The sequence below is a fragment of the Callithrix jacchus genome, chromosome 8 (genome assembly GCF_049354715.1).
Source record: "Callithrix jacchus isolate 240 chromosome 8, calJac240_pri, whole genome shotgun sequence".
NCBI lineage: Eukaryota > Metazoa > Chordata > Mammalia > Primates > Cebidae > Callithrix > Callithrix jacchus.
Genome location: NC_133509.1, coordinates 55401703 through 55429596, shown reverse-complemented (window position 1 = coordinate 55429596; position 27894 = coordinate 55401703). Strand labels below are relative to the sequence as shown.

Here is a 27894-nt window from a genome sequence, read left to right as displayed (position 1 = left end):
ACAGGGGACCACAGGCAAGACTGCTACTGCCTCTCTCGGTGGTTTCCTTCCTCTTCCTGGCCACCCTCTGTCTACCACACAGAAGGTTAGTACCCAAAGACAACCTTCCAGTGCAAGAAAAGCTGCATTGTTTAAACACTTGTTCCTCCAGCTTTCATCCACCTCCTTTGTTTCCTTTCCACAAATTTCCATGTTCAGTGTTACCCCTGGAAGTTTCAAGCGCTGCTGTGGCTCCCACAGTCACCCCTGTGGAGAGGTGATTAATTGTACACAGTGTCCCAAGTCTCTTTCAGAAGCATCACTTTGAGCTTCTCCCTTGTCTGCTGCACATTCCTCCAGTGTGACTCTCAGTGTGTCTGCAGTGACTCATAACCTTCGGCAGATGCCTCAAAGCAGCCTCTGCCCAACTGGTATTCCTTGACACATCTCCCTCCTTTTGTGCTGCTTTCCAGTTCTATATAAAGACAGAATGAGGGAACAGTCAGTCTGTCCTTCCTGCCCAAACAAAAATGTCAATCATTTTCACTCCTACTAATTCAGAATGTAAACTTAACTGTTCATTGTGACCTTTTCAGAAGCCACATTAAACTGATAATAATAACAATATAATGATCTCTATGGAGGGCTTACTTTGTGCTCTGAATAGAGTGCCCATCTAATTTGCTGTCTGAATTGTGATACTTTTGAGAGCAAAAAGGAATATTATTAGTAATTAAGCCAGGACAGCAGCATACATAGGGATGGTCCTGGGTAACTCTGACATATGGTTTCATAACTGAGAACTTAAATCAATAATGATTTCATTATTCAGGCAAATAAGGCTGCGACTCTGGTCATACGAGCTGGCTGAACTCTTCTAGATGCTTTACCTGGATCATTTTATTTAGTTCCCACAAACTGATAAATACTTCAAAGATAGAACTATTTTCAAAAAGATAATCATATATGTACCTTTATAGCTGGTCATTTCTATACTCTTGCTATAATTCTAGAAGTTTAAAAGTGATCTATGTTTTTTTTCTTCTACTTAATTACTTACAGAAAATGCTACAGTAGTTTCTTTTGTTTCAAATTCCCTAACCACAATTTTCTCTCACATCTTATTGATTTGGCCAGGATTTCCAAAACAATATCAAATAACAATAAATATTACTGTTATCATTTTCTGATTCTAATTTTATGAGGATATGACTAGGTAGATAAATGTTGGTAAGTCCTAGATACTCTTTCTGACTTTTTCATGATCAGCTTGGCTAACTGATTGCAGAACCCTATGGGTAACTGCCTGACTGATTAGATTTGGCTCATAAAATGAAACCCACTAGTCTCGTAGATCTAAGTATCCTTATTATAGTAAGAAAACTTTTTTTTCCTATTCCCTTAAAAGATCAACAACCCAAAGCCCCTGGAGCACTTGGTGTTTGGATTTCTCATTACCACACAGTCTGTGAGCGTTCTCCATTGCTCACAATGGCTCCTCAGGCTCTCATTAGTTGTTTCAAAGCTCAACTCTCCAACGAAGAGCTTCCCCAGCTCTTTAGGAGACTAGAGTGGGGGAAGGGGGAAGTTTTAAATGGGCTACAACATGAAACAATTTCCATTGAGGAAAAGAAAAACTAGACAACTGTGTATGTAGCACTCATTTTTCGTTCAGATTGCAACAAGCTGCATGCTTCTCCCTTGAGACTGGGTTTTACCATGTTGGCCAGGCTGGTCTTGAACTCCTGACCTCAGGTGATCCACTTGCCTTCTTCCCAAAGTGCTGGGATTACAGGCATAAGCCACTGTGCCCAGCCTGTGAAAGTAGATTTCAACCCTGGCTGAACGTCTAAATTACTAGGAGAGGTCTAAACATAATGATTAGCAGGTCCACCCCACACTGACTAGCTCAGGAATCTCTGGTGGTGGGATCTAGGCTAGGAAGTTTGTTTGGCTGGGATTTTTTTTTTTTTTTTTCTGAGACAGAGTCTTGTGCTTGTCGCCCAGGTTGGAGTGCAATGCCAGAATCTTAGCTCACTGCAACCTCTGTCTCCCGGGGTTCAAGTGATTCTCCTGCCTGAGCCTCCCGAGTAGCTGGTATTACAGGCGCCTGCCACTGTGCCCAGCTAATTTTTGTATTTTAGTAGAGAGGGGTTTACCATGTTGACCATGCTGGTCTCAAACTCCTGACCACAGGTGATCTGCCCACCCCCGCCTCCCAAAGTGCTGAGATTACAGGTGTGAGCCACTGTGCCAGATCAACATTGGTAGTTTTTAAGAGCTTACAAATTTATAAAAAATCTCATTAAGTTATGAGTGGCAGAGCAGGAGAAAAAACACACTTTTTTCCCTGACCTTTTATATTACCTGAGCTATATTCATTACACCACTTCTCTATTATTGATAACTTATCCCTTCTACAGTAGCAGTCATTAATTGTTGCCTCTTTATTGGAGAGCTAGGCTTCTTATTTATTCTTTTTCAGATAATATTGTACACATCATGACACCTTCCTGAAACCACCTTTGCAAAATTATGACTAAGGCGGTGAAAGAGATCTAACCTAACTGACTCTATCTTGCTTTTAAGCTTTAAGCTGTCCTTGTTCATTCCTGGGCTAGGCTGAAATAACTTTGGGAGAAACCTAATTTATAGTTTAAAACAAAAACAATAATAGCCTTTTCCCAAAGCAGACCTCCTCCTTGCCTGGGGACTAGATTGCCTGTAGGACTAATTTAGCCACAAGATTAGATATTATGCTTTAGGAGTCATGCAGCTGGAGGCTACAAGATTCTGAGCCTCCCTAAACTCCTTCTAAGATCAGTGCTTGAGATATTTTGCAGACCCTGCACTGGTCTCAAATTCCTGACCTCAGGCTGTTTTTTTTTTTTTTTTTTGAGACAAGTCTTGTTCTTGTCTCCCAGACCGGAGTGCAGTGTCACAATCTCAGCTCACTGCAACCTCGGCCTCCTGGGTTCAAGTGATTCTCCTGCCTCAGCCTCCAGGAATAAATGAGAAGCTTAGCTCTCCAATAAAGAGGCAACAATTCAGATAAACTGGCTCATTTGATCTTTTGGCCCAACCCAGGAGCTGACTCTGAGCAAGAGGACAGCTTCATCTCCTAACTGACCAATCAGCACTCTGGCTCACTGGCTTCCTCCAACCCACCATGTTGTAGGTAAAAACTCTGCTGCCTGAACGCTTGGAGACTGATTTGTGTAATAATAAAACTCCAGTCTCCTGCACAGCCAGCTCTGTGTGAATTACTCTTTCTCCATTGAAATTCTCCTGGTGTGATAAATTGGCTCTGTCTAGGCAGTGGGCAAGGCAAACCCATTGGGTGGTTACAGTCCTCCTCTATGAAAAACACGTTACATTTCTTCCACAATCACCTTTTGATTCTCAGCCATGACTAATACTTTTTGTGTGGTATTATCTATGTTCCTAGTCAGTTAATCTTCTCTGACTTCCTAGTTTTCTACAATAAGACATTAATTTACTTAACATGTATTAATTGGGAACTGTTAAAAACAAAGTTTAAGACAGTTTCTCTTCAAAGAGTTTCACTTTGTTACAAACAAGGTGTTCTTCTCCAAGAGGTTTTTACTTCCTTGTTCTGTCCTGAAGTCTTATTTCCCTGTTCTTTGTCTAAATTAATCTTGCCTGTCAATCTATCAGGCCCTCCCACCCTGCTGTGCTCAGGCATGCCAACCAAGAAATCACCCCCTCCCTGCTGTAACAGCTTTTCCCTGCCGAAACTGATCTTCCCAGCTTCCCACTGATGTAATCGCATTCCCGCACTTTTCAAGTTAGCCAGCTGGGTTGAGCTTAGATTCTGCAGTCCAACTCCAGCTAAAGGAGGCAGGACACAGTAACAGGTTCAAGCTGCATTAAGAGATAATAAAAACTCTTGCTCTCCTTTGTTCTATGTGTGCTTGCCATCACTCCATCTGCGAGTAGCACTCTTTCTGCAGAAAGTAAATTTGCCTTGCTGAGAGATCCTTTGTCTCACTGCTGATTCTTCTTTGCAGCACCGAGCATTTGTTCCCAACGAATTTGGTGGCCCATATGGGGACTTCATTCTCCCCCTGGGAAAAGAGTCTCTGATCACCTCTCATGAGGAGATGCATCCTGCTGCCTCATTGTGGTGACCTCAGGGGAAAGGAATCGAGACTCACCCTGTGTGATGAATTAACCTGGACTCTCAGCAACAGGGGAGAAAAGGCTTTTAACACCATAGTGACCAGGTAACTCTGTGCACAGACCAAGGTAAGAAGTGTCAGAGGAGTGGCAAAGTATTTCCTTGGTGGTTGGGAGGTTGAGGGGGGAAGATTCTGGAGGTTGAAAGTGCATGTGGAGTGAGTGAGTGAGTCCATTTTGTGGTTCCATGGTCACCTCATACGGCTCCTCGAAGCAGTCTGAAGCAGTCCCTTGAGGGAAGTGGCCAGAGCAGAGGAAGTGAAGAGAGAGCTGTGCAAGAAGCCTCCATCAGGTGGGGTTAAACCTCCAGAGAAGGAAAGGCAAGAGACCTAATAGGAGAGGTTGAGCTTTAACAAAACCCCCAGGGAAAGAGAAGGCAAGAAACTTCTGATAGGAGAGGCTGAGACTAGGCAAGCCTCCAAGGGAAGGCAGGGCAAGAAACTTCTAATAGAAGAAGTTGAGCTCCCACCCCAACCCTGCAACCAGGAGTGTTAGAAACCTCCAGTAAGGGGGGTTGAAAACTCCACGGAAAAGGCCCATCCTAGTTGGGCACCACCCCAAACCTTCAAGATGGGAAATGTTTCAAGTAAGACAGGGAAGATAAAGAGCCAATCAGATGATAAAATTCCTCCTGTTACTCTTCTGGAACTTATGTTAAAATATTGGAAAGATAATAAATATAAAAGAATCAGCAAATGATAAAATATTGTTGTTTTATTTGGACTTGAGAGCCTATCCTCAAACCCTCAATTTTCTGGCCAAAATTCAGGTCCAATGAGGAGTGGATTTGTCAGCTTTTAATAGAATGTGTTAATGACAAGACTGCACAATCTAAGCTGAACCCGATTGGATAACTTGAAAACTGCAGGAATACGGGTTATATCTGTGGGAAGCTGGGAAGATTAGTTTTGGTGGGAAAAAGCTGTTACAGCAGGAAAAGCTCTTATAGCTGAGAGGGGGTGATTTCTTGGTAGGCATGCCTGAGCATAGCAGGGTGGGAGAGGCTGATAGATTGGCAAGCAAGATTAATTTAGGCAAAGAACAGGGAAATAAGACTTGAGGACAGATGGAACAAGGAAGTAAAAACCTGTTGGAGAAGAACACCTTGTTTGTAACAAAGTGAAACTCTTTGGAGAGGAACTGTCCAAACTACTTGTTTTAATAATTTTCCCCCTCTTGAATGTATACACTTCCTTCTTCAAATGTATTTAATGTGGCTTGAATTTGTTGTTCTTTTTGATTATCTAGAAGCAAAAGTTTGTCTGAATAGGGTGGGGGAGAATTGGGAAAGGTTTTAGTGAGAAAGGTTTTAGTGTTTTTACCTTGGGCAACAAGAGACTGCTACATTGTGGTGCATTGGTGAGACTGTAACAGTGGCAGAGAACCATCCTGCTAAAAGTAAAGCCTCTTCCCCAGGGGCAGTCCACATCTAATAAATGGTGAGGGGATATAAAGGCTTGGTCCCTTTACCTTAATTCTGAAGGTCAATCTAGTTCTAGAGAAAGCTAGCATTCCTATGGGATTGGCCAAGACCTTTGTTGTGACTGCATGAAAGTTCTACCTCCCCCATCCAATTATGCTTCCTTCACTCCCTCTGCAGGTATTGCTCCAAGATTTCTCCCCAGTAAACATCTTAAATGAACATTTTAATCTCAGGGTTTATTTTCAGAGGGAATCTGCCCTATGACTCAAGAGTATAAATGCAAATATATGAGTTTTTATTGAAGACAGTGTACATGTAAAAAGTTGTAAATCTTATAAATGTCCCCAAATACAGAATTTATTTTATGAATTATGATATATCCATAACATGAAATACTGTAGAGCCATTCAGAGTAATATAGATACATGTTGACTTGGAATAGGATGGATTTTTGTTTTTTTGTTTTTGTTTTTGAGACAAGGTCTCACTCTGTCACCCAGGCTGGAATGCAGTGGTTTGATCATGGCTCACTGCAGTTTCACCCTCTTGGGCTCAAGCCATCCTGCCACCTCAGTCTCCTGAGTAGTTGGGGCTACAGGCATGTACCATCGCACCCAGGTAATTTAATTTTTGTTTTGTTTTGTTTTTTGGGAGAGACAAGGTTTCTCCTACAGTGCGCAGGCTGGTCCACGTGCAAGCCACCATGCCTGGCTAATTTTTAAAATTTTTAGTAGGGACAAGGTCTCCCTGTGTTGGCCAGGCTGGTCTCGAACTCCTCGTCACCAGCAATCTACCTGCTTCAGTCTCCCAAAATATTGGGATTACAGGCATAAGCCACCATACCCAGCCTAGGATACATTTTTAAATAAACTTAAAAAAATTGAAACATACACACAGAAAAATCATAATTACATAGCTCAGTACATTAACTCAAAGCAAACAGATCTGTGTTCACCACTACTCAGATTAAGAAATTAAATATTACTAGGACCCCAGATGCATTTGAAGAGAAAAAGCAGAATCTGAAGCAGTTTTATAGTGCCTCATATTTTATAAAATCATACACATAGACAAAAGTGTGGAGAATTATACTGTAAAATGTTAATAATGTTATTGTAAGTGATGAAAATACAAACAGTATATTCTATTAGTTTAGCAAGAATTTAAATATTTTGTATCTTTTTCAATATTCCATATCTAGGTCACTTCATAACTTAGAGAAATATATACTTCAACTTCCTAATGAATATTTACTGACTGTTGACTTGTATCCAAAATTCATTAATGAATACCTCCTAATTCTGTATTATAAGCTCCATTACTAGATTTATCTGTAATTTTTGGGTATCTGCTAGTACTATATTCTTGAAGCTTTCTATTTAACCTAGTGAATTAATGATGAAACCACAGACAGACCAAAATTCTTTTTTCTACTGTAGACATCAACATATAATAAATTTATACATTAAATTACAGCATTTACTCTTTATGTTGCCTTAGATTTACAATGAAAGCTTTAAATTCCTATAAGTGTGAATACACTGTGGCATTTAATTTTTTCATAGAAATATAGGACTTTGTGAATTTTATTTAATGTGAACATACACAAAATCCATATTGGGGTAAAAATACCTTTTTTTGCTGGTCTTTCATGGGAATTTAGGAGGATGGTGGAAGAAGCATAGAGGTTAGAACTTCAAAAAAACAAACCCTACACCTTAGTGCAGAAACACAGATACCCACACTTTTCCTCACATGTGTATGTGCTGAGTAGGATACCCTCTTCTGCTCACATAAAACAACTATAACTCTGCTAAGGTCTGCTTTTTACCTGCTATATAAGAGATATAAATAGCTAAAAGAAAAGGAAAGAAGAGGAAGTAGAGTTGAGTTTGGGGCAGAACCAGAAAGGCAGAGAGAGGTTAAAGACTGGCTTTTCTGGAGAAGTAAGAACCATGTTCAGGGGGTAGGAACTCAGCCAGATCAGATTGGAGTGAGGGAAGCAGGTCAGATAACGGGTCAGAAGACTGAATTTAGTGACAGATAACAGAGTCCTTTGAAGAATATGTGAAACTTGTTCCCTAAATGAGATAAGACCAGCCTCTCTTCACCTTGATAGGCCTGATAGACTCCCCCATCTGTGTGCTTTGTCCCTTGGCAATATGTCCTCCTACATGAAAAGAAGCACTACCATGTCATTATGACAATCCTCAGGATTAACAGAAGGAGGAGGCAGAAGATGGAAGATGTGATAAGAAACATTGCCTTTTTTTTTTTTTTTTTAGTGACTCTTGCTCTGGCGCCCAGGCTGGAGTGCAGTGATGCAATCTCAGCTCACTGTAACCTCTGCCCCCTGGGTTCAAGCAGTTCTCCTGCTTCAGCCTCCTAGTAGCTGGGATTAAAGACATGCACTACCACACCTGGCTAATTTTTGTATTTTTAGTAGAGACAGTTTTCACCATGTTGGCCAGGCTGGTCTTGAACTCCTGACCTTAAATGATCCACCCACCTCGGCCTCCCATAGTACTGGGATTACAGGCGTGCACCACCGTGCTCAGGTGGAAACATTTCTAAGCAAATGATTTTCCTCTAGACCTTGTTTCCTTGATGAAACCAGCGTGTGAGGCCCTACTGCTCAGAGCAGCTGTCCTCCTACAGGCCTCATCCTCATAAGAGGGCTTCCCTTCCTCCAGTGTCTCTGTGGAATCAACAAATGCTTCCATGGACTAAAGGGTGGGGGCCCTGACCTGCTCACCCACACTCCAGCTGCCCCAGTGAAGGGCCCCTAATGAGACCTCAGTAGGAGTCTCCAATCCCCCAACTCCTCAGAAGGGATCAGCAGCAATGTTTTCTCCCACCACAATTCCCAGCAGGAAGAGCTGTGGGAGGACTCTGGGTGAAATCCAGACCTACAAGAAGAGATCAGTTTCACCATAAGTGTAGCACTTTGAGTGCACATCCTGGAGGCAGCCTCCCTGCTCAGCACACCCAGCAGCATGATATAGTGAGAACACTGCCACACAGAGTGGGGAAGCCGGGGACGGAGGCAGCTTTCCACCTCTGCTGCCAAGGTGCTGTCTGACCTTGGTCTGCCCTGTCCCTCAATCTCCTCCTGTGTACAATGGGAGGGAGTTACTTTCCATTGCTTGTGTCTTTTTGTTCCTTGAATTCAAAAGTAAATGTTCATGTTTTCTTTCACATGGGAGTCCTGGTCAAAAGTTCATACCTTGACAACCTCAGCAATAAGCTCTTAGAAGAGCTGGGGCAAGTGGGCTGTCTCTTAGGAAAGGGCTGCTAGGCACTGGCGCCTGCTCTACGGGGGAACGGTGGTGTTGGTGGGTTGAGTCAGGGATAGGAAAAATTCTCAAAAAATGGGTGAAGTCAAGAGACCACTGAACAGCCCAGGCTGAAAGGGAATCAGGTCTTCTGTAATCAGCAATCACAGACAATGAAGTCTCTGTCTTTCTTTTTATGATTTCCATTATAAAAGACCTGGGCTGGTCTGTGGGGTGGGAAGGGACATATGGAGAGTGAACCCTGTCCTTGGGGCTGAGGAAAACCGATAGTGTCAGGAGGATGGGATGGTGGTGCCAGGGCAGGTGGAGGCCCCCTGTGTGTTCTGGAGACCAGACTGTTGATTGCACCTGGTGGGCTCACAGGCCAGTCAGGGCCACTGTCTGGGAAGGTAGAACCTGTGCCTGCTGGGCCTCTGCCAAGGGCTCGGCATCAGAACCTCTTCCTCTCCCAGTTCATGCTGTGGGGGTGGGGTGGGGGTGAGAGGCCAAAAGACAGAGAGATGGAGAGTCTTATCGAAGAGGAATAAACAACAGGACTGGTAGCCAGCACAGCCACGGATGCATTTTCCCCTTCAGTAGTTGGTTTGTCACATGAGGCAAAACGTTGCAGTGTGGGCAGGAGACAGAAATTGGGAAAAGATTGCGTAATGTTTCACCGGGGAGGAGGTTTCTCAGTTGAGGCCTATTAATGCTTAGTTTTAGATCGGGCTTGAGGGCCTATACTGTCTCCTAAGAGACTCTTTAGCCCATAGGATTATAAAATCTCCCAAGTTCCTGCAATTCAAATTGACCTTTGCTCCAGTCAGGAAAACTGTGTAGACTGGGACAGGGGCATATGTGTTACCTGAGAGAAGAACATGGGAGGGGTGGGCCTTCCCACAGCCTGTCTCTAAGGAGGCTCCTTGGGGCCCTGAGTTTTTGGGTGTGGTGTAGTTCTAACCTTCTAAGGCTGCCTCTGGCTTTAGGAGGATTTCAGGGATTAATTCCAGGCACTCTGTGAAAAGGGCAAAAATGTACTTCCCTTTATGTCCCCACTGAAGCCTGGGAGCAGGCCGGTTACTGCTGTGGTTTCCTGACGTGACTGTCAGTGGTGGCCTTGAACTCTCAAGTTTGTCCTCCTATCAGAAAGTCAAACTTGGGACCTGGGTAGCCTAGCCATGCTCAGTGACAGAGAAGTTGGCATTTTGGGAAAAGTGTTAAGAAATCTGATATCTTCACTGCAGTCACTTTCTAAGGAGGACAGGCTCAGGCTCCCAAGGACTTGAGGTAGGCCAGTTGCACTCATAATTTCTGGAGCCCACCAGCCTCCACCTCCTTGTTTTTCACCTTTATGCAATTGGATATTTCCCCCTCACACCAATTCCTTCACACTCAGGTTAGTACATGTTTCTGCAGAGAGATTTTGGGGAGCCAGGAGATGCTCTCCCCAAGAAAATGATTCCGTTATATCCACTCTCATTGAGTGAAGTCCTTTTAAAAGGAACTAAATTTTTTTTTTTTGAGACAAAGTGTCACTCTGTCACCCAGGCTGGAATGCAATGGCACAATCTTGCCTCACTGCAAGCTCCGCCTCCCAGGTTCAAGGGATTCTCCTATGTCAGACTCCTGAGTAGCTGGGATTACAGGAGTATGCCATTATGCCTGGCTAATTTTCGTATTCTTGGTAGAGTTGGGGTTTCACCATGTTGGCCAGGCTGGTCTTGAACTCCTGACCTTGTGATACTCCCACCTAGGCCTCTCAAAGTACAGGGATTACAGGTGTGAGCCACTGCGCCCACCCTGGAACTAAAACATTTTATTCTATATTTGGAAATAAGGCTTAAATATGTATATTCAGTCTGACTATGGTCTAAATGATTCTGGATTTTATTTTTAATGGAGTCTTGCTCTGTTGCCCAGGCTGGAGTGCAGTGGTGCAATTTCGGCTCACTGCAACCACAGCCTCCTGGGTTCAAGAGATTCTCCTGCCTCAGCCTCAAGAGTAGCTCGGATTATAGGCGCCCGCCACCACGCCTGGCCTATTTTCGTATTCTTAGTAGAGATGGGATTTCACCATGTTGGCCAGGCTGGTCTTGAATTCTTGACCTTGTGATCTGCCTGCCTTGGCCTCCCAAAGTACTGGGATTCAGGAGCGAGCCACCACACCTGGCCAATTCTGGATTCTTAAGAAGAAAAGAGAGAGGACAGACAGAGAGGTGGGGTTGGCGGGGGCGGGGCAAGGAGTTTCTGTGTAGATGTGTGGAAGAAGAGAGACAGGGAAGGAACTCAGGAAGGAGAGGCTGAGACCTGAAGACGAAGCACAGCTTTGCTGAAGGTGCAGTCCTGCCCCTCACATGCCCTCAGACTCAGACATACTTCCTCAGACATGACTGAGAACTCTTAACTGTTATCTGTCCCAATTTCTTTAATGTCTGAGGCCACTCAGACATTAGAGAAAGAAGAGAGGAAGAGTGCCCAGCTGGAGGGAACTTAAAATGAAGGACTCTGACTCTGCCACTGTAGCTTCTTGCTCAGTTCTGCTCCTTGATCTGTCATAGGTCAGCATTAGCCAGTAAGTGGCCTAAGCGCGCAAGGGAAGAGGACCCTGCAGGCCAGAACCGAGCTTTCAACAAAAGACGAAGGGTTGGCTAGGAGCAGTGGCTCATGCCTGGAATTTCAGCACTTTGGGAGGCCAAGGTGGGTGGATTGCTTGAGGTCAGGAGTTCAAGACAAGTCTGGCCAACATGGCAAAACCCTGTTTCTACTAAAAATACAAAAAGCCGGGCATGGTAGCAGGCACCTGTAATCTCAGTTACTGAAGAGGCTGAGGCAGGATAATCGCTTGAACCCAGGAGGCAGAATCGCTTGAACTGCAGTGAGCTGAGATGGGCAACAGCTCTCTTGAAAAAAAAAAAAAAAAAAAAAACGGAATGAGTTGAGGGATGTCATCTTGGCTGTTATCCTACTTTATCTTCATAGGCATCCAGGTTGCAGGGAATAGGTGGGAGGCATGGGACAGCATGGGCTTTGGATCTCTTTAGGCTAATTCTTCCATCCTTTTCCCTCACTTCCCTCTACTTTCAAACACCACTCCCCTCCCTTTGTCTGCCCCTACTTTTCCATCTCTTCCTGTTCTAATTTTCCTTTGCTTTCTCACTTTCTGGGCTTCAGAAGGAATCCCGGAATACCATCTATTGATTGTGTGTGTGTGTGTGTGTGTGTGTGTGTGTGTGTGTGTGTGTGTCCGCGCGCACGCGCGCACGCGCACGCACGTGCATATTGTACATATGTGCATATAGGGTGTGTGTGTGCTTGTACACGTGTATTTGGGGGCTGTGCTGAGCTTTTGGAGCCAGCCTAATGACAGGACATCCTTCAGATTATCTGAGCTTTTCTTGTAAAAACATCCTTACCCTGTACATACCCAATTCCTTATTCTTCTCAAGATCTTGTGGAAATGAACACAGCCACCCAAATGAGAATAAGCAAAGGCTGTTTATTCAGAGTTGGCCAAAGATGGCAGGCAACTACCATCACTTGGCAGACACTCACAGCAGGCAGGAGAGTGAGAATCTTTACAATGGAAAACAGGGAAGGCTTCAGGGATGCTCTGGTTGCAGGCAGCAGCATGGGGAAGCTGTGGGTGGGCATTCTATATGATGGATTAAGGATGTATATTGGCTTTTCTCTGATTGGTCCTAATTTGGGGAAGTGGAAATAAATATTAGGGAACTTTTCAGTTATTAATCAACTCCATAAGAGAGACTTTCAAACAAGGAAAAAATTAAATAAAATAGGAATAATCAAGTCCTAGCTGTCTGGGGCAATTGCTACAGGAGTTGTCTGGCTTCCTGGATTATTTGCTGTATATAGTAGGTTGGCTTCTCATACTTATGGCTGGAGAATACAGGTCAGAGTTCCAGCTTTATACATGGTCTGGCCATTGTTCATTTGTGTGGTCAGTCTTTCAGTCCCCGCTTTTGGTCATTCTCTGACTTCTGAGAAGTTTACCAACTCAGGGAAAGCTAGAATTTCAGATACTCACCACTCCTAAATTGTTCAGTCATCTTCATAGTGAACGGTATTGCAAGATCTTCTTGATCTTCTATTGTATCATTATGGCAATCATCTGATGAGAGAGTGGCTGCATAGAAACATTTAAAACTCTGGATAAAATGGAACAGACTAGCATCATGACCACTATCACAAAAACAAGAACAACTGATAGTCTCTCTGAGATGCTTTGGAACCAGGAACTCCAGTTGCTTAACCCAGGCCAAGAAGACGAATCCCATAGGCCATGAGGACCTTAGAGATCCAATATTAATAGCTTTTTTTTTTTTTTGAAGCAATGTATGGCTTTTTTTTTTTTAACCTTACCTGTGTCCTTGACCTGAGTATCACAAGAAGCATTGGCAATGGTGTAGACACAATTGGAGTGGCCTTCCAATTATGTGGAATTTTGAATCTCTTTTTTGGTTGTGAAACACGAACTCAAAGATTGGTTCCTTAGAGTCTCACTGCTGTATCTATTGTTAACAGATTCTGACAAAGTATCTTCCTTATAAATGAAGTTCAAAAGCAGTTTTTCTCTGATTTTTCTTCCAGTAGACAAATCCCCTAGGTGAGGATCATGGAGAGTTTGTTTAGGAAGATTTTGTAGGAAGCGGGCCTTAAGCTGTTGGTGATAGGACCGGGTACAATAGATGAGTCCCTTGCGGTATTTTGTCATGTCTGCATGGAGTAGGACCGACTCTAGTATTGGAAGTGAAATCTCTCAATGCTTGGACCTTCCAGGTATCAATTCATAGGGTGATAACCTATGTGTCCTCAGGGGAGTGGCCTGTATATCCATAAAGGATAGTGGGTATAATTTTGGGCAAGGGAGCTCAAGGATTTCTGAAATTTTTGCTTATTTTAATTTAAGGATGCCATGAGTCCTTTTAGCTTTTCCAGGAACTTGTGTTTGGTAAGGATGGTATAGTTTTTGAGTAAGAGTTCTTTTATAAAGGTTGCCTTAAAGTGTGTGCCTCAGTCACTTGATATAAAAGGTGGGATGCCCCAGGTTGAAAACACAAAATCAAGCTGCTTGTTCATGGCTGTAAGGGTTGTAGCTTTTTGGCAAGGAAATTCTTCAACTCATCCTGAAAACAGACATGCAATATCTAAAACATTGTCAAATCCCATGGAGGGTGAAAGCCAGTTAAATGTCTTGTGAAATAAAATTTATGGAAGGACATGGATTTGGACTAGGCTCCTGCACTAAGCCTAGCAGATCAAACCAATATGGTAGTTTAATGATACGTTGTAGCTGAGCTTTGGTTAACTGCAGGAGACTCTGTAACCAATTACGCTGTAACCAATGAGGCTGCCTCTGTACCATGCTTCTTCTGTCTCCTATAGATGCTATCAGATTATGTCATTGGTTGGAGTTCTCTGACCTTGCTCTGGTTCCAAGGGCTGCCTGATTTTTTAACTGTTTTTGTTTTGTTTGCTCTGTTTTGTTCTGTTCTTCTTTGCTCAAATAAACTCAGCTAAAATGTACACTTGTCTAAGGTTTTATTTCATGTACATTTGTCTAAGGTTTTATTTCATCTAACAGTCTGAAGGTGTCCAAAGAGGCTTTGGTTTCCAACCATGTCTCAACTTTACAGTTTTTCCAGAGTTATATTTTTGACAAGTGACACATGACCCCAAAAGTAAGTTCAGTTGTCTTTTCAAAGTTTTCCTACCAATGTTGACTTAAGATAGTAACCAATTTGTCTATGCCATGATGGGTGTTTCATGGAGAAATCTAGATAATGTAGGGGAGGAAATACCTTTCTTATCTGTCTTAAGTTCTAAGGTGGGGCTCTATAACAGAAGGCAGATTAAAAAGTGAAAGACATATACATTTATTTAATATAAATTTATCATGGTCCACAAAGAGGTAACAAGGACTTTGTCCCAAGTTTGCCAGGTTTGGGCACCAGTGCTGCAGTGGCTTTCTCTGCTGCTCCTTGTGAATCATCAGACAGATGTGGTTCACATAGGAAGAATATAGGCAAAAATTAACTCTTTCTCCAGCAGCTCTGGAAAGTTGGTGGCCGGGGTGATTTACCACTCCTTCCTCCCACTGTCCTTGATTTTATTTGAACAGAGCCCGAGATGCTCCTCCCACTTTTTCCTCTTTGGAAGCCAAACCCCTTTGTAATCTGTATAAGGTCCACACTTCAGCAGCTGAGTGACTGCAGAAGCTGACCTTTCATTACCAAGCTGGAGATCCAGGTAAGCAGCCCAAGAGGTGGTCTCAGGTGATGCTTCTGCTTCTGCTTCAGGGTTGGAGAAGAGGGAGCCAGGGCCAGTCCACAGCACTGAGAAAGCTTGGATGATGCTAGCGTTGACAAAATATGGCCCAGGCAACATCAGCTGGGGGCAGGCAGGTCAGGGTGTAACATGCAGGCTGCAGAGCATCCATGGGACTGGAGAAGAAGGAGCCCCCAAGCTGGGGGCTCGCCAGCATTTCTTGTTGGAATACAATGGAATCCTTTATGATGCCAGTGTCAAGCACTGGTCTGAGTTCCCTTGTGCTGTAAGACAACAAGGCTCTGTCACCCAAGGTCCTGGATGTTGGGGATACAATTTTGCTCATGATTTATTCAAACTGATGTTTTGATGAGCCATTTGAGCACTGGGTACAATATATTTTGGATCAAAGAAACTCCAGTATTCAAAGATAGTAACTGACAGGATTTTAGGTCACTTCATAGATCACCACCTAGAAAGGAAGAAGATCTTGATTTGGAGAGTGGCAATAAAACACTCGTGGAGAAGGGTACACGTGAGTGTCTTATTACACGAAAACCCTCAGGAAGAGGGACGGACGCCTTTCTGGCTGATCTGAAACAGAAACTAAACCAGGGAAGCCATAGGTGGGAGCTGGAGTTCTTTTTTTAAGAGGCCTCTTTTCCTTCTTTCTCCTTTACCCAGTTAGGCTTTTCCAGGAAAGCGAGGCCACCATGGCTCTGGAGAAGTCCCTCGCCCTGCTCCCTCTGTTAGTCCTGGTGCTGCTGGTGCTGGGCTGGGCCAAGCCTTCCCTGGGCAAGGAATCCCGGGCCGAGAAGTTCCAGCGGCAGCACATGGACTCAGATGGTTCCCCCAGCAGCAACCCCACCTACTGCAACAACATGATGAGGCGCCGGAATATGACACAGGGACGGTGCAAACCAGTGAACACCTTTGTGCACGAGCCCCTGGTAGATGTCCAGAATGTCTGCTTCCAGGAAAAGGTCACCTGCAAGAACGGGCAGCCCAACTGCTACAAGAGCAGCTCCAGCATGCGTATCACCGACTGCCGCCTGACAAACGGCTCCAGGTACCCCAACTGTGCATACCGGACCAGCCAGAAGGAGAGACACATCATTGTGGCCTGTGAAGGGAACCCGTATGTGCCCGTCCACTTCGATGCTTCAGTGGAGGGCTCCACCTAAAGTCAGAGCAGTGAGATACCCCGCCTCCCTCAACCTCTTCATTTCCACAGATGCCTCTCCCCTCTTCCTTCACTGCTGTGAAAGAAATAACTCCAGTTAGGGCTCCTATTCAACACACACATGCTTCCCGCTCCTGAGTCCCACCCCTGTGTGATTTTGGGGGTGAAGAGTGGGTTGTGAGGTGGGCCCCGTGTTTATTCCTCCACTCTTCCTTTCAATAAAACACAGTTGCAAACATCTGATTTGTGTCGCGGTTCTATCAGGTACTGTTTCTGGCATCGCTTTTCAGCAAGGGGTAAGAACTGTAAATCTGATTAGCTTTGGAGAATAGTGAATGGAGTAAGAACGGTGAATGGAGTAATTAAATGCCTTCCCTTCTGACTTGGCTTTTAGGGGCTTGAGAAAACTCCTTTCCCTGTAGATTCCTTGATGCCAAACATGAAACTGTTAACTGTGGGCTTTTTTAGACAAAAGGGAGCTAAAGCCTGGGACACTGCCATGAAGGGTGAACTGACAGAGGTGTGAAGCTCAAATAAGATGATTCTCTGGCACAGAAGGAAGGTGAGTGCAACCTAAGAAAGATCCTGCTTAGCCTCAGGGCGGGGAAGAGGAGTCAATGAAATTATGATCCTAAATTTCTATTTTCATTTTTTTTTTTGAGTGAGCTACTACTAAATCAGAAAAATGGGCACCTCTTAGTTGTAAACTCAGAACTTTACATTTTAGAGCTGGAAGTGACTTTAGAGAGCATGGAATCGAGGGATAGCAAGTAGATTTCAGTTTGCATACCAACTCTAATTGGAAGTGCCGGTCAGGCGGCGTGGCTCAAACATATAATCGTAGCACTTTAGGTGAGATGGGTGGATCACCTGAGGTCAGGAATTTGAGACCAGCCTGGCCAGCATGGTGAAATCCCATTTCTACTAAAAATACAAAAATTATCAGGGCGTGGTGGCATGCACCTGTACTTTCAACTACTAGGGAGGCTGAGGCAGGAGAATCACTTGAACCTGAGAGGCAGAGGTTGCAGTGAGCTGAGATGGTGCTGCTTCACTCCAGCCTGGACAACAAGAGCAAAACTCTATCTCAAAAAAAAAAAAAGGAAGTGCCTACCCAAAACACTGTAGAAAAAAATTCTGGTCAGTGATGTGGTTGAATAATAGCCTCTATTGAAGGCATGAGAGGGGGAAGGGTGTATGTGTCACACATTTGTCATCCCTGACCAAATGTAACTCTTGCCTTTCAAGTGACTTGTACATGGCCTGTTGCTAGTTAGTGGCATAGCTGGGACAAGACCCTAGATTTCCTGACTTCCTAGTCATTGTTGTAACTCAGGAAGAAAGCTCCCCTCCTTCACTAAGTGCTGTGGAGCTGTAGCTCTCTCCTGGATCTTGCTGGTTATAGCTCCCAGTGTACTTAGCCTGTGAATCCACTCCATTCTGGGCAATCCTTCCTGACAGCCACTGAAAGACTACCTTTGGCGTCTGTCAGCACTTAATCATTACATTTGATCCCCTGTTTACAGTTGTGTCTGGCTCTAGATAAGGTCACAGAACTAGAGAAAGGCCCTATTTTTGGCCAACATGTCTAGTTCTGTCCTTGTCTTCATATACTACATTTATAGTTGTTGGTAGAGGCTGCAATTTTCTAATTTGAGTGAATCCTCAGCCCTGGGGGCTCTGCATAAGGAAGAAAACCTGCAGGCGAGAAGGTCTATTCCCACACTTCTGTGGCAATGAGGATCTCACTCCTTACTAGAAATGAGAATGGAAGACAAAAAAAGAGGAAACTTCAAGTTTCTAAATATGTCTCCCTTAATCAATTTTTTTTCTTAACTTTATCTCACCCTTGTTCTTAGCTCCAAAGCTTCCCAGTTTTCCTCCTGCTAATCTTATGAGAACATTCAGTGAAGCTTTTACACACTCACTTGGAGTTTTGCTTCCTCCATATCTGCACATTCACCAGCTCTGGCTTCTGGCTCCTCTCAGCTTCCCTGCCATAGGACTCCTGGGGACCCTCATCTGGGGCATGGAAGCAGGAAGTGAAGATGAAGCGTCCAGGTGTAGCCCTGCATAGCCAGGGAAACTCTAGGGAGGCACAGTGCCCTGAATAGGAGGGCAGAGGAAGAAGAAACCACACTAGGTCCTTGAGAGGACCAGGCACAATCAAGAAGAGAAGGACCACAGCCACCTGGAGACACATAAGACATCTCTGACCTGTGGAGAGACCATTGTTGCCCCATAAATAAAGGAGTGCTTACCCTTTCTAGGAGATGAACTCCAGCAGGTGAATCTGTTTTTTTTTGTTTTGTTTTGTTTTTTTGAGATGGAGTTTTTGCTCTTGTTGCCCAGGCTGGAGTACATGGCTCAATCTCAGCTCACCACAACCTCTGCCTCCCAGGTACAAGTGATTCTCTTGCCTCAGCCTCCCGAGTAGCTGGGATTACAGGCATGCACCACCACGCCTGGCTAATTTTGTATTTTTAGTAGAGACGGGGTTTCTCCATGTTGGTCAGGCTGGTCTTGAACTCCCAACCTCAGGTGATCTGCTTGCCTTGGCCTCCCAAAGTGGTGGGATTACAGGGGTGTGCCACGGCACCCGACCTGACCCCAATGTTTTAAAAATTTTATTTATTTTAAAACATTAAGTAAATGAAACACTTAATATTTATTTCTTTTGCATGCCACTAGTGCATTGTATTTACCTGCATTATTTAATTTTTGAAAAGTAATTAATCTCATTTAAAATGAAGTGAGCTCATGAGAGAGAGCAAGGGAAAAACTTGACAAAATCCGTCAAGTATGAAGAGCTCCTGAAGGATCCCCACCCCCACAAGCTTCTGCTTCTTCTCCTTGTGAGGCTCTTTGGCTCTGCCATTGCCATCCCCACGCCTGGGTTTTTGTGGGGTTCTATTTTGCAATCTTGCCTCAAATGTGGTCAAACGTTTTCTTGTGTGTGTTAGCACTGTCTAGATGAGATGGCATTTTCAAAAATAACTACAAATTCAAAAGATGACTTGAAGAAGTATTTCAAGTATCAAAAAATCAATAAAATCAGTTTTAGATTGTGTGATTTCTTTTCAGATGGAATTAATTAAAATATTAATTTTAACCAACGTGACTAGGTCTGTCCTTGTCTTTCTATACTACATTTAGTAGTATACCTAACTCACTAAGTAAAGCTGTAAAAGTGGTTTTGATGTTTTTACTGGTCTCACATCCTCCAGTCTTAAACTTTCCTCTATTCCTCAAGAGTACATTGTTATTCAAATTCTGTTTCCACACTGTGTGGTTAAAAAAAAATGTATTGGCTGGGCACGGTGGCTCACGCCTGTAATCCCAGCACTTTGGGAGGCCGAGGCGGGAGGATCACGAGGTCAAGAGATTGAGACCATCCTGGCAAACATAAGGAAACACCGTCTCTAAAATATAAAAATTAGCTGGGCGTGGTGGTGCGCACCTGTAGTCCCAGCTACTCGGGATGCTGAGGCAAGTGAATTGCTTGAACCGGGAGGTAGAAGTTGCAGTGAGCCGAGATCACACCACTGCACTCCAGCCTGGTGACAGGGCAAGACTCTGTCTCAAAAAAAGGTATCAAATTGTCTATGTAGCCCATCTTCTCTGGAAACCATGAGATCTCTAACCGGGGCTAACTCTCCTGGAATCAGTCCTGGCCCCAAGACAACACTACAGACATGAGTCCTGAAGCTCCTCAGGGCTTCCTGTGTTGGGAGGAAGGGTTGAGGGTGGGAGACAGTCCCAAAGGAGAGAAACAGAACGGAGCCCATGCGGATCTCAGTCCAGGCACTGCCAGCCTGGGCTGACTGCAGCCACTCATGGGAGACTTAGAAAATGTTGAGAAGGGTATTTCAAGATGCAAGGGGGTGCATAAGGAGCAGGCAAGGCCAGAGACCCCATTTGCCCAGTCCTAAGGGCAATTCTCTCTAACCAGCTCTTCTGCATGGTCCACAAGAAAGGCTCCTGGAAGCTATTTTTTGCAATGTGGCTCTGTTCGATTGGTCATGTCTGATCTATGTGATCAGTCAGAATCCCTTAAAAAATAAATAATATTTAAGAGAAAATTAGAAAGTAAGATGAAAATAGATGACTGTCTACTTACAGTGTGAAAAAGAAAAGCAGAAGAAATGGGTATATTACAGAACAAGACTGAAACAGTGCACAAAAAGGATTATTAATAGAAGACAGGGGAGGGCCAAATATATATGTTTTTTAGTCCTGATTTCATTACTTTCCTGAAGCCCCAGTTCAAAATTCTCTGCCTGCCAGGTGTCTTCCCTCCTCCTGAATTCTAGCCACCTGCCTCAGACACAGCCAAAGGACAAGTCGAGAAGACCACAAGTCAACACATTTTATCCTATAAAGGATTCATCCACAAAAGTATTTACTTTGTTATCGTTAATAAAAATATGTGACCGAGATTGCGCCACATAGTTCTTTGTCACTTCCTCTTCTTCTTCTTCCGTTCCTTCTCTTACCTCACCCTCTCTCCCCTTTCCTTCCTCCTGTTCTTTCCCCTCCTCTTCTTCCTCATTCTTATTCTCCCCCTAAAAAAATAAAAACCTGCCAGGCATGGTGGCTCATGCCTGTAATCCCAGCACTTTGGGAGGCCGAGTGGGGTGAATCACCTGAGGTCAGGAGGTTGAGACCAGCCTGACCAAAATGGTGAAACCCCATCTCTACTAAAAATACAAAAATTAGCTGGGTGTGGTGGTGGGTGCCTGTAATCCCAGCTACTCAGGAGGCTGAGGCAGGAGAATCGCTTGAACCCGGGAGGCGGAGGTTGCAGTGAGCCGAGATTGCACCATTGCACTCCACCCTGGCAACAATGAGACTCTTTGTCAAAATAAATTTTTTTTTTAAATAAATAACAATAGCATAAGCAATTGGGTTGTTTGGTTTTACTAAGTTACCTTTAAGAATCTCTGACAATTTCCAGGTAATGTTCATATGGTATATAAATTCCTTCAACCCCTTTCCTTTCAGAAAGTATACTTTCCTATACTTGTTCATACCAAACATGAGCACAGATCCTCCCCGCCATCCCACCACACTTTACTTGAAGACCCTGAGACAATAAAATGCAAATGCAGCGCAGCTTAAAGCTGAATACAATTGAAAGTTGCTTTGAGTTAGAGCACTCAAATCCTACTGTAGGATTCCCTCTATAGGATACCCACCTTCCTAGGTGTCATATTGCCCTGGCCTGCTAATCTCTTCTCAATGGGAGGGCCCTTGATCAGTCATCACCCTGGAATCCAGGCTCCTGAAACCTTATATTCCATTCTTCGTTCCTAAGATATGACATAGATGTGTGGCATAAAGGAAGGTGAGCTGAGTTAGCACATCTATTAAACTAATAGTCTGGTTTGGAAAGAATCATTTTGCAGCGCAGGTAATTAATACACTTCAATATGTAGCCTTTCCAAACTTCATTGTCTTTGGCAGCTACTTAAAGACTCATCGCTCTACAAAGCACTTGCACTTAGGATTTACACCTGGCCACTAGCCCAATCACTCTAGAGTTTGACAAGGAAACTGAAGTTCCCTTGTAGCAGGAGCGGCCGCGGGAAAGGATCTCTCGGACACGGAATACAGGAGGAAGGAATTCATTTCAGCTGGGAGCAAGGTGGCATAGGTGCTTAACAGCCAAGCTCATCTAACAAAGGAAGGTTCAGTCTTTATATAGGCTTATACTTTAGATGTTACACATGGAAGAATCTTAGCTTCATAGTTTTAGGACTCAAATGTGAAAAGGTTTTAGTTTACAGTTTCAGGAATGACATATGAAAGAGTTCCGGTTTACAGTTTTAGGACTCACATGTGAAAAGGTCTCTGTTTACAGTTTCAGGAATCACATATGAAAGAGTTCCCGTTTACAGTTTTAGGACCCACATGTGAAAAGGTCTCTGTTTAGTTTCAGGAATCACATATGAAAGGGTTCCAGTTTACAGTTTTAGGACTCACATGTGAAAAGGTTTCTGGGTTGATTTTGTATTACGTAAAAATAGTGCCTTCTGGAGAGTTTCCCCAAGGCCTACCCTGTTGTTTTCAGGAAAGAGCAGAGCAAAGAGGCGCCAGCTGGCTTACTCTCTCTTCTATTGAGATGCACAGTGAATAACAGAGGGAGAAGGAATCCCAAATGCCTGGGTCTCCCTCCTCACCCTCTGTGAAGGTGACTTAGTTCAAGTTCTGTCCCGAAACCCCAACATTTCTGTGGTATTTCAGTACTGACATAAGACTAGAATGTTTTTAGTTTTATAGTGCTTTTTTCTCTTTTTCTTTTCTTTTCTTTTTTTTTTTTTTTTTGAGACAGAGTTTCACTCTGTCGCCCAGGCTGGAATGCAGTGGCGCAATCTCGGCTCACTGCAGCCTTCTTCCCAGGTTCAAGCAATTCTCTTGCCTCAGGCTCCTGATTAGCTGGGATTACAGGCTCCTTCCACTACCTACAGCTAATTTTTTGTATTTTTTTAGTAGAGACAGGATTTCACCACATTGGCCAGGCTGGTCTCAAACTCCTGGCCTCAAGTCATCACCTGCCTCGGCCTCCCAATGTGCTGGGATTACAGGTGTGAGCCACCATGTCCAGCTTCCTAGTGCATTTCTCTTTCTCTCTTTTTTTGTTTTGTTTTGGAGACTGGAGTCTTGTTCTGTTGCCCAGGCTGGAGTGCAGTGGCATAATCTTGGCTCACTGCAACCTCTGCCTCCTGGGTTCAAGCAATTCTCCTTCCTCAGCCTTTTTTTTCTCCTTCCAATCCATTCTGTGCCAGCTACAGGCACTGCCACCATGCCTGGTTAATTTTTTTGTATCTTTAGTAGAGACAGGGTTTCACCATGTTGGCCAGGCTGGTCTTGAACTCCTGACCTCAGGTGAGCTGCCCACCTCAGCCTCCTATAGTGCTAGGATTACAGGTGTGAGCCACCAAGGCCTACTGCTTTCTTCTAGATCAATGCTTTCTATTTGTCCATTCCAATAGATAATGGGAGGATAGACTCTAAGACTACTACAGTGAATTATTGTCCCTACTACTACTACTACTAGTGTTATCTTACATTTAAAACATTATCTGATTAAAAATAGAAACCAATAGAAAAGATATAGGATCCTTCAGTTGCCAGTGTTTGAATCTATGTGTGAAAGTATCAACTGTCTTTGAGGTATCAGTACTACCTCCAATTAAACACAGACAATAGTTTCAAAAAAATATATATAAAGTCATGAGCAGTATATGCCATATATGCTGAATTGAAGAAATGCTACAAAATCCCAAACACTCTCCTTTCTTGTGGGGAAGGAAATGGTAGAGTCCCCAGGGAGGCCTCAAAAGTTTTCTAGTGATAAAAAACAGTATTCCTTTGAATACCAGTAGACAATGCTTTGAAAGGGGATCTTAAACACACACACTCTTTAGAATGCAGCAGGAAGTGGTTTTATTGCTGTGAACACAGGGCAATAAAGCTTGGCAAAAGTTGTAGGGTTGGAAATCTGAATCTTTCTTTGCTTTCTTCCCTAAGCCCTTTTCTCAAAACATACAGAACTACAAAGCACAAAATAATCTTATTTCCTTTTGTCTCAACTCTGGTCTGGTATCCTAGGCACTCTCATTCTCCCAACACCTTTCTTCTTTCTTCTGTGGGAACAAGGAAATCAACAAAAGAAAAGAAAAAGTGGATGCAATTGTAACAGAAGTTATGTCAAATGAAAGGAAAAACAATGGATGCCCTAAAAAATACGATCTAAGTGTACAGGAACCAACTTGTAGGGGGGATCGTCTTTCTGAGGGGGGTCACAGGCAATGATGAAGAATTTGTATTTGGCAGCAGTACTGTAGCGGCACTGGGGATAATTTCCTGAAGTGAGTCTGCAGTCAGTCATGTTGACAGGCTTTAAGCTCTGGTGGCAGTTGTGCAAACCATTTTTGCAGGTGATGCTGAGCAACTCACAGACAGCAGTCACATTCTGGAAAGAGTCATGCAGAAAGGTATTTTGAGGCTTACAGTGCTGGGTATAATTGTTGATGCCACTCATTGCCCTGTTGCATTGGAGAGGACTTGGCCTTATATGCTGAATTTCAAACCATTGAGCCTTGGTGAGATTCTTAGGTATAGCATGAAGTGGACACACTTGTCCCCATAGAACCAGCAGCAATAAAAGAAGGGGAAAGTGTTGCACCATCTTTCCTGTGTAGAAAGAGAGAAGATAATTATAGTAGAAAAAACAGTAAAATTTGTAATCATAACTATTTAGATTTTTCTTTTGCCTTTTAAGATTTTATAGCTCCCTTTTAAAAACCATCTTCTTTTTCAGAGTCTCATAATTCTATGAAGAACCTGAAGCCCAGGAAAGAGAAATATGACCTTCCCCTTTGATTGGCATATCCCATTTTCTTTCACCTGTACTCATGCATTTGATGGCTCTTATACCAGAAACAGTTTCTTCCCTTTTCCCTCCTGAAATATTTACCCTCTATCTGACCACTACCTCCAAGCCATCTTTATTGCTCTACTCACTCCAGCCCCAAGGCCTCCTTTCTTACCTTGTCTCAGTGTTGGGGCTTCTGCTGAGAACAGAGGCTGTGATTAGTCCGAAGCTCAGAGGCTGCTGTCTGCCTTTCTTCTTTAACGCTTCCAGCACTGTGTGTGTAGGGAAGGGGAAGAAATATTCTGAGCTTTCAGAAAGAGAATCCTAAGCCTTGGCAGATTAACTTCTTGTGCAGAGTTCGGATGGATTAAACTCTTAGGCTCTCATACCTGTTCTTTAAAACAGTGTCATTATCATGTGTATACAGGAAGGGTAAGCCCACTTAAAGAAACAACATGACTGAAAACTCACAGTTTTGAGGAACTGATCACTTCCTGATGTGGGTTGAGTGCTTCCTGTCTTATCTGAGGCTTCAGTTTTTTTTTTTTTGAAGCTTTATGAATTCTGTTTCATAAGAGAAAATATATTACATAAATCTGATACAATACCTGCCACATACTTGGTAATGTTGTGAGTTCTTACAACAGATGTGAATGAATTATTCATTTATGCATATACTTACTGGGCCAGGTACTGAGCTACAAAAATTCAGGAGCTTATGATTTAATGAAAGAGACTAGAGATAGGCAGGTAAGTATATAGACAAGTAGATTATATTAATATAAATAGCACTTACAGTGTGATAGAGGACACTACAGGAGACTAAGGGAAGATAGTAGAGGGGAAGGATCACTGGAAGGCACAATACCTGAACTTAATTTTGAGGAATAATTAGAAGTTAGATAAAGAGAGTGTTAAGGGCCTCCCAAAGAGGTAACTGTGTATGAAAAGACCTGTAAGACTGAAGGAGAAAGACAAATTTAAGGTATTTGCCTGTTAAATCTGTTTTTACCTTTTCACTGGTACTGCAACACCCTTATTCAGAAACTCATTGTCTCATGGAGGGCTCACATAAAAGCCTCCCCCATGGACTCCTTTTCTTGTTTTTTTTTCTCCTTCCAATCCATTCTACACATAACTTCCAGATTACTCTTTCTTGAGCAAGATATAATAGTATGACACTCTTGTTCCACGCTTTTATGGTTCCAAATGTCTTCAGAATAAATATGATGTCTGTTTATAGCAAGGTTGCAGGATACAAGATTAATATACAAAATTAGTTCCTTACTTATACACTAGCAATGAACAATTGCAATTTGATATTTAAAACACAATATCATTTATATTGCACCAAAGAAAATGAAATACTCAGGTATAAATCTAATACATTATGTAAAATTGGTATGAGGAAACATTTAAAACTCTAATGAAAGAAATTGAAGAAGCATAGATATTCCATGTACATGAGTAGGAAGACTCAATATGTTAAGATGTCAGTTCCTTTCAACTTGATCTATAGATTCAGCACAATCCCAATCAATATTCTAGCATATTATTTTGTGGTAGTGACAAACTGTCTCTGAAGTTTATCTAAAGGTAAAAGATCCAGAATAGTCAACAAAATGTTAAAAAAGAAGAGCAAAGTCAAGACTGACATGACCCAACTTCAAAACTTACTATAAAACTACAGTAATACAGACAGTGTGGTACTGGTGAAAAATAGACAAATAGGTCAATGGAACTGAGTAGAAAGCCCAGATAGACCCACACAAATATAGTGAACTGACCTTTGACAAAGGATCAATTTTTAATTGTCTTTTCAACAAATACTAGTAGAACTGCATGTCCACATGCAAAAAAAAAATTAAATGTTTCCATAGATCTAGACTTCATACCTTTTCATAGACCTAGACTTTCCACCTTTCACAAATATGAATTCAAAATGGACCATAGACCTAATGCAAAATGCAAAACTATAAAAATTCTAGAAAATAACCCAGGAGAAAATCTAGGCAACCTTGAGTTTGGCAATGATTTTTTAGATATAATACCAAAAGCACAATCCATGAAAGAAAAATGTTGATAAGTGGAACTTCATTAAAATTAAAAACTTCTGCTCTGCAACAGATACTATTAAGAGAATAAAAAGACGAGACTGAGAAAAGATATTTGCAAAAGATATATCTGATAAAGGAATATTATCCAAAATATACAAGGAACTCAAAAAACCTCAACCGTAAGAAAACCAACAACCTAGCTGAAAAATAGTCAAAACATCTGAATTGGTATGGGTCAGACAATTTTTTCCTCTCCCTCTGAAGGTTCAGATCTTCTGAAATGAACTGACAATAGACAGATTAACAGGAGAAAAAGGCATACAAATTTGTTATTGTGCATAATCATGGCAACCACACAAATTATGAGACTCAAAGAAAGACTAGTTGAAATTCATATGCCTTCTTCATAGGGGAGAGGGACATAGCGAAAATGTAGGCAATTTTGAGGAGTTTTAAATTTTTTTTAAGGAATTGGCCCCGAAGAGTAGACAATAGTTTGCAAATGAGTCTCTTTGGAAGCTGAATGGAAGGGTGATAAATTATGGGAAAGTGAAGGGTAGAACTGCACTATGAACAAAGATTGTCTTATTAAACAGATAAAGTCTCTTAGGTACTCCTTTAGAGCTGTTCTTGGAAGAACAGATGAAAGTCTATCTGAGTGCGGTGTGGACTTTCAGTCTCTTTTCTGGTGGCTCATATTTCCTGTTTATCTGATGAGATTTCTAGAAAGGGCCGTCTTAAGACAATTGCTTTTCTGGGAAGAAGTTTTTCTCACCCAGACAAGGGAACTCCCAAAGAGCGTTCCTCTCTGCATTTGAGGGGGAGGAATAAGAGATGAGAAAATGTTTGGTTCTAATCCCAGCACTTTGGGAGGCCGAGGCGGGTGGATAATGAGGTCAAGAGATCGAGACCATCCTGGTCAACACGGTGAAACCCTGTCTGTACTAAAAATACAAAAAAATTAGCTGGGCATGGTGGCGCATGCCTGTAATCCCAGCTACTCAGGAGGCTGAGACAGGAGAATTGCCTGAACCCAGGAGGCAGAGGTTGTGGTGAGCTGAGATCGCGCCATTACACTCCAGCCAGGGTAACAAGAGTGAAACTCCGTCTCA

The 27894-nt window shown here is 43.0% G+C and overlaps 2 protein-coding genes and 1 long non-coding RNA gene across 7 annotated transcripts; 1 reads left to right on the top strand and 2 right to left on the bottom strand.

Moving 5' to 3' along the window:
• Nucleotides 1-12353: 12353 nt before the first annotated feature.
• On the bottom strand, nucleotides 12354-13196 carry LOC144577366 (uncharacterized). Its single transcript, XR_013521071.1, has 2 exons — nucleotides 12923-13196; nucleotides 12354-12575 (listed from the first exon to the last, which is right to left on the bottom strand). It is a non-coding gene; the product is annotated as an uncharacterized LOC144577366 (long non-coding RNA).
• Nucleotides 13197-15106: 1910 nt separating this feature from the next.
• Nucleotides 15107-16585, top strand: RNASE1 (ribonuclease A family member 1, pancreatic). Of its 4 annotated transcripts, none has more exons than XM_009005668.5 (2): nucleotides 15107-15144; nucleotides 15851-16585. In XM_009005668.5, exon 2 carries the CDS (start codon nucleotides 15876-15878, stop codon nucleotides 16344-16346), a length of 471 nt encoding a protein of 156 aa, XP_009003916.1. In that variant the 5' UTR covers nucleotides 15107-15144; nucleotides 15851-15875; the 3' UTR covers nucleotides 16347-16585. The 4 variants fall into 4 exon arrangements, with proteins under 4 accessions (XP_009003916.1, XP_003734007.1, XP_035115858.1 ...); XM_003733959.6 differs by having other exon boundaries at nucleotides 15847-16585; XM_035259967.3 differs by having other exon boundaries at nucleotides 15107-15697.
• A 7185-nt stretch (nucleotides 16586-23770) lies between these two features.
• Nucleotides 23771-25159, bottom strand: RNASE6 (ribonuclease A family member 6). 2 transcript variants are annotated; one of them, XM_009005666.4, is made up of 3 exons: nucleotides 25115-25159; nucleotides 24901-24997; nucleotides 23771-24544 (listed from the first exon to the last, which is right to left on the bottom strand). In XM_009005666.4, the coding sequence occupies exon 3, from the start codon at nucleotides 24537-24539 to the stop codon at nucleotides 24087-24089; it is 453 nt and encodes a 150-aa protein (XP_009003914.1). In that variant the 5' UTR covers nucleotides 24540-24544; nucleotides 24901-24997; nucleotides 25115-25159; the 3' UTR covers nucleotides 23771-24086. The 2 variants fall into 2 exon arrangements, with proteins under 2 accessions (XP_009003914.1, XP_003734008.1); XM_003733960.5 differs by lacking the exon at nucleotides 25115-25159 and having other exon boundaries at nucleotides 24901-25094.
• Nucleotides 25160-27894: the final 2735 nt, after the last annotated feature.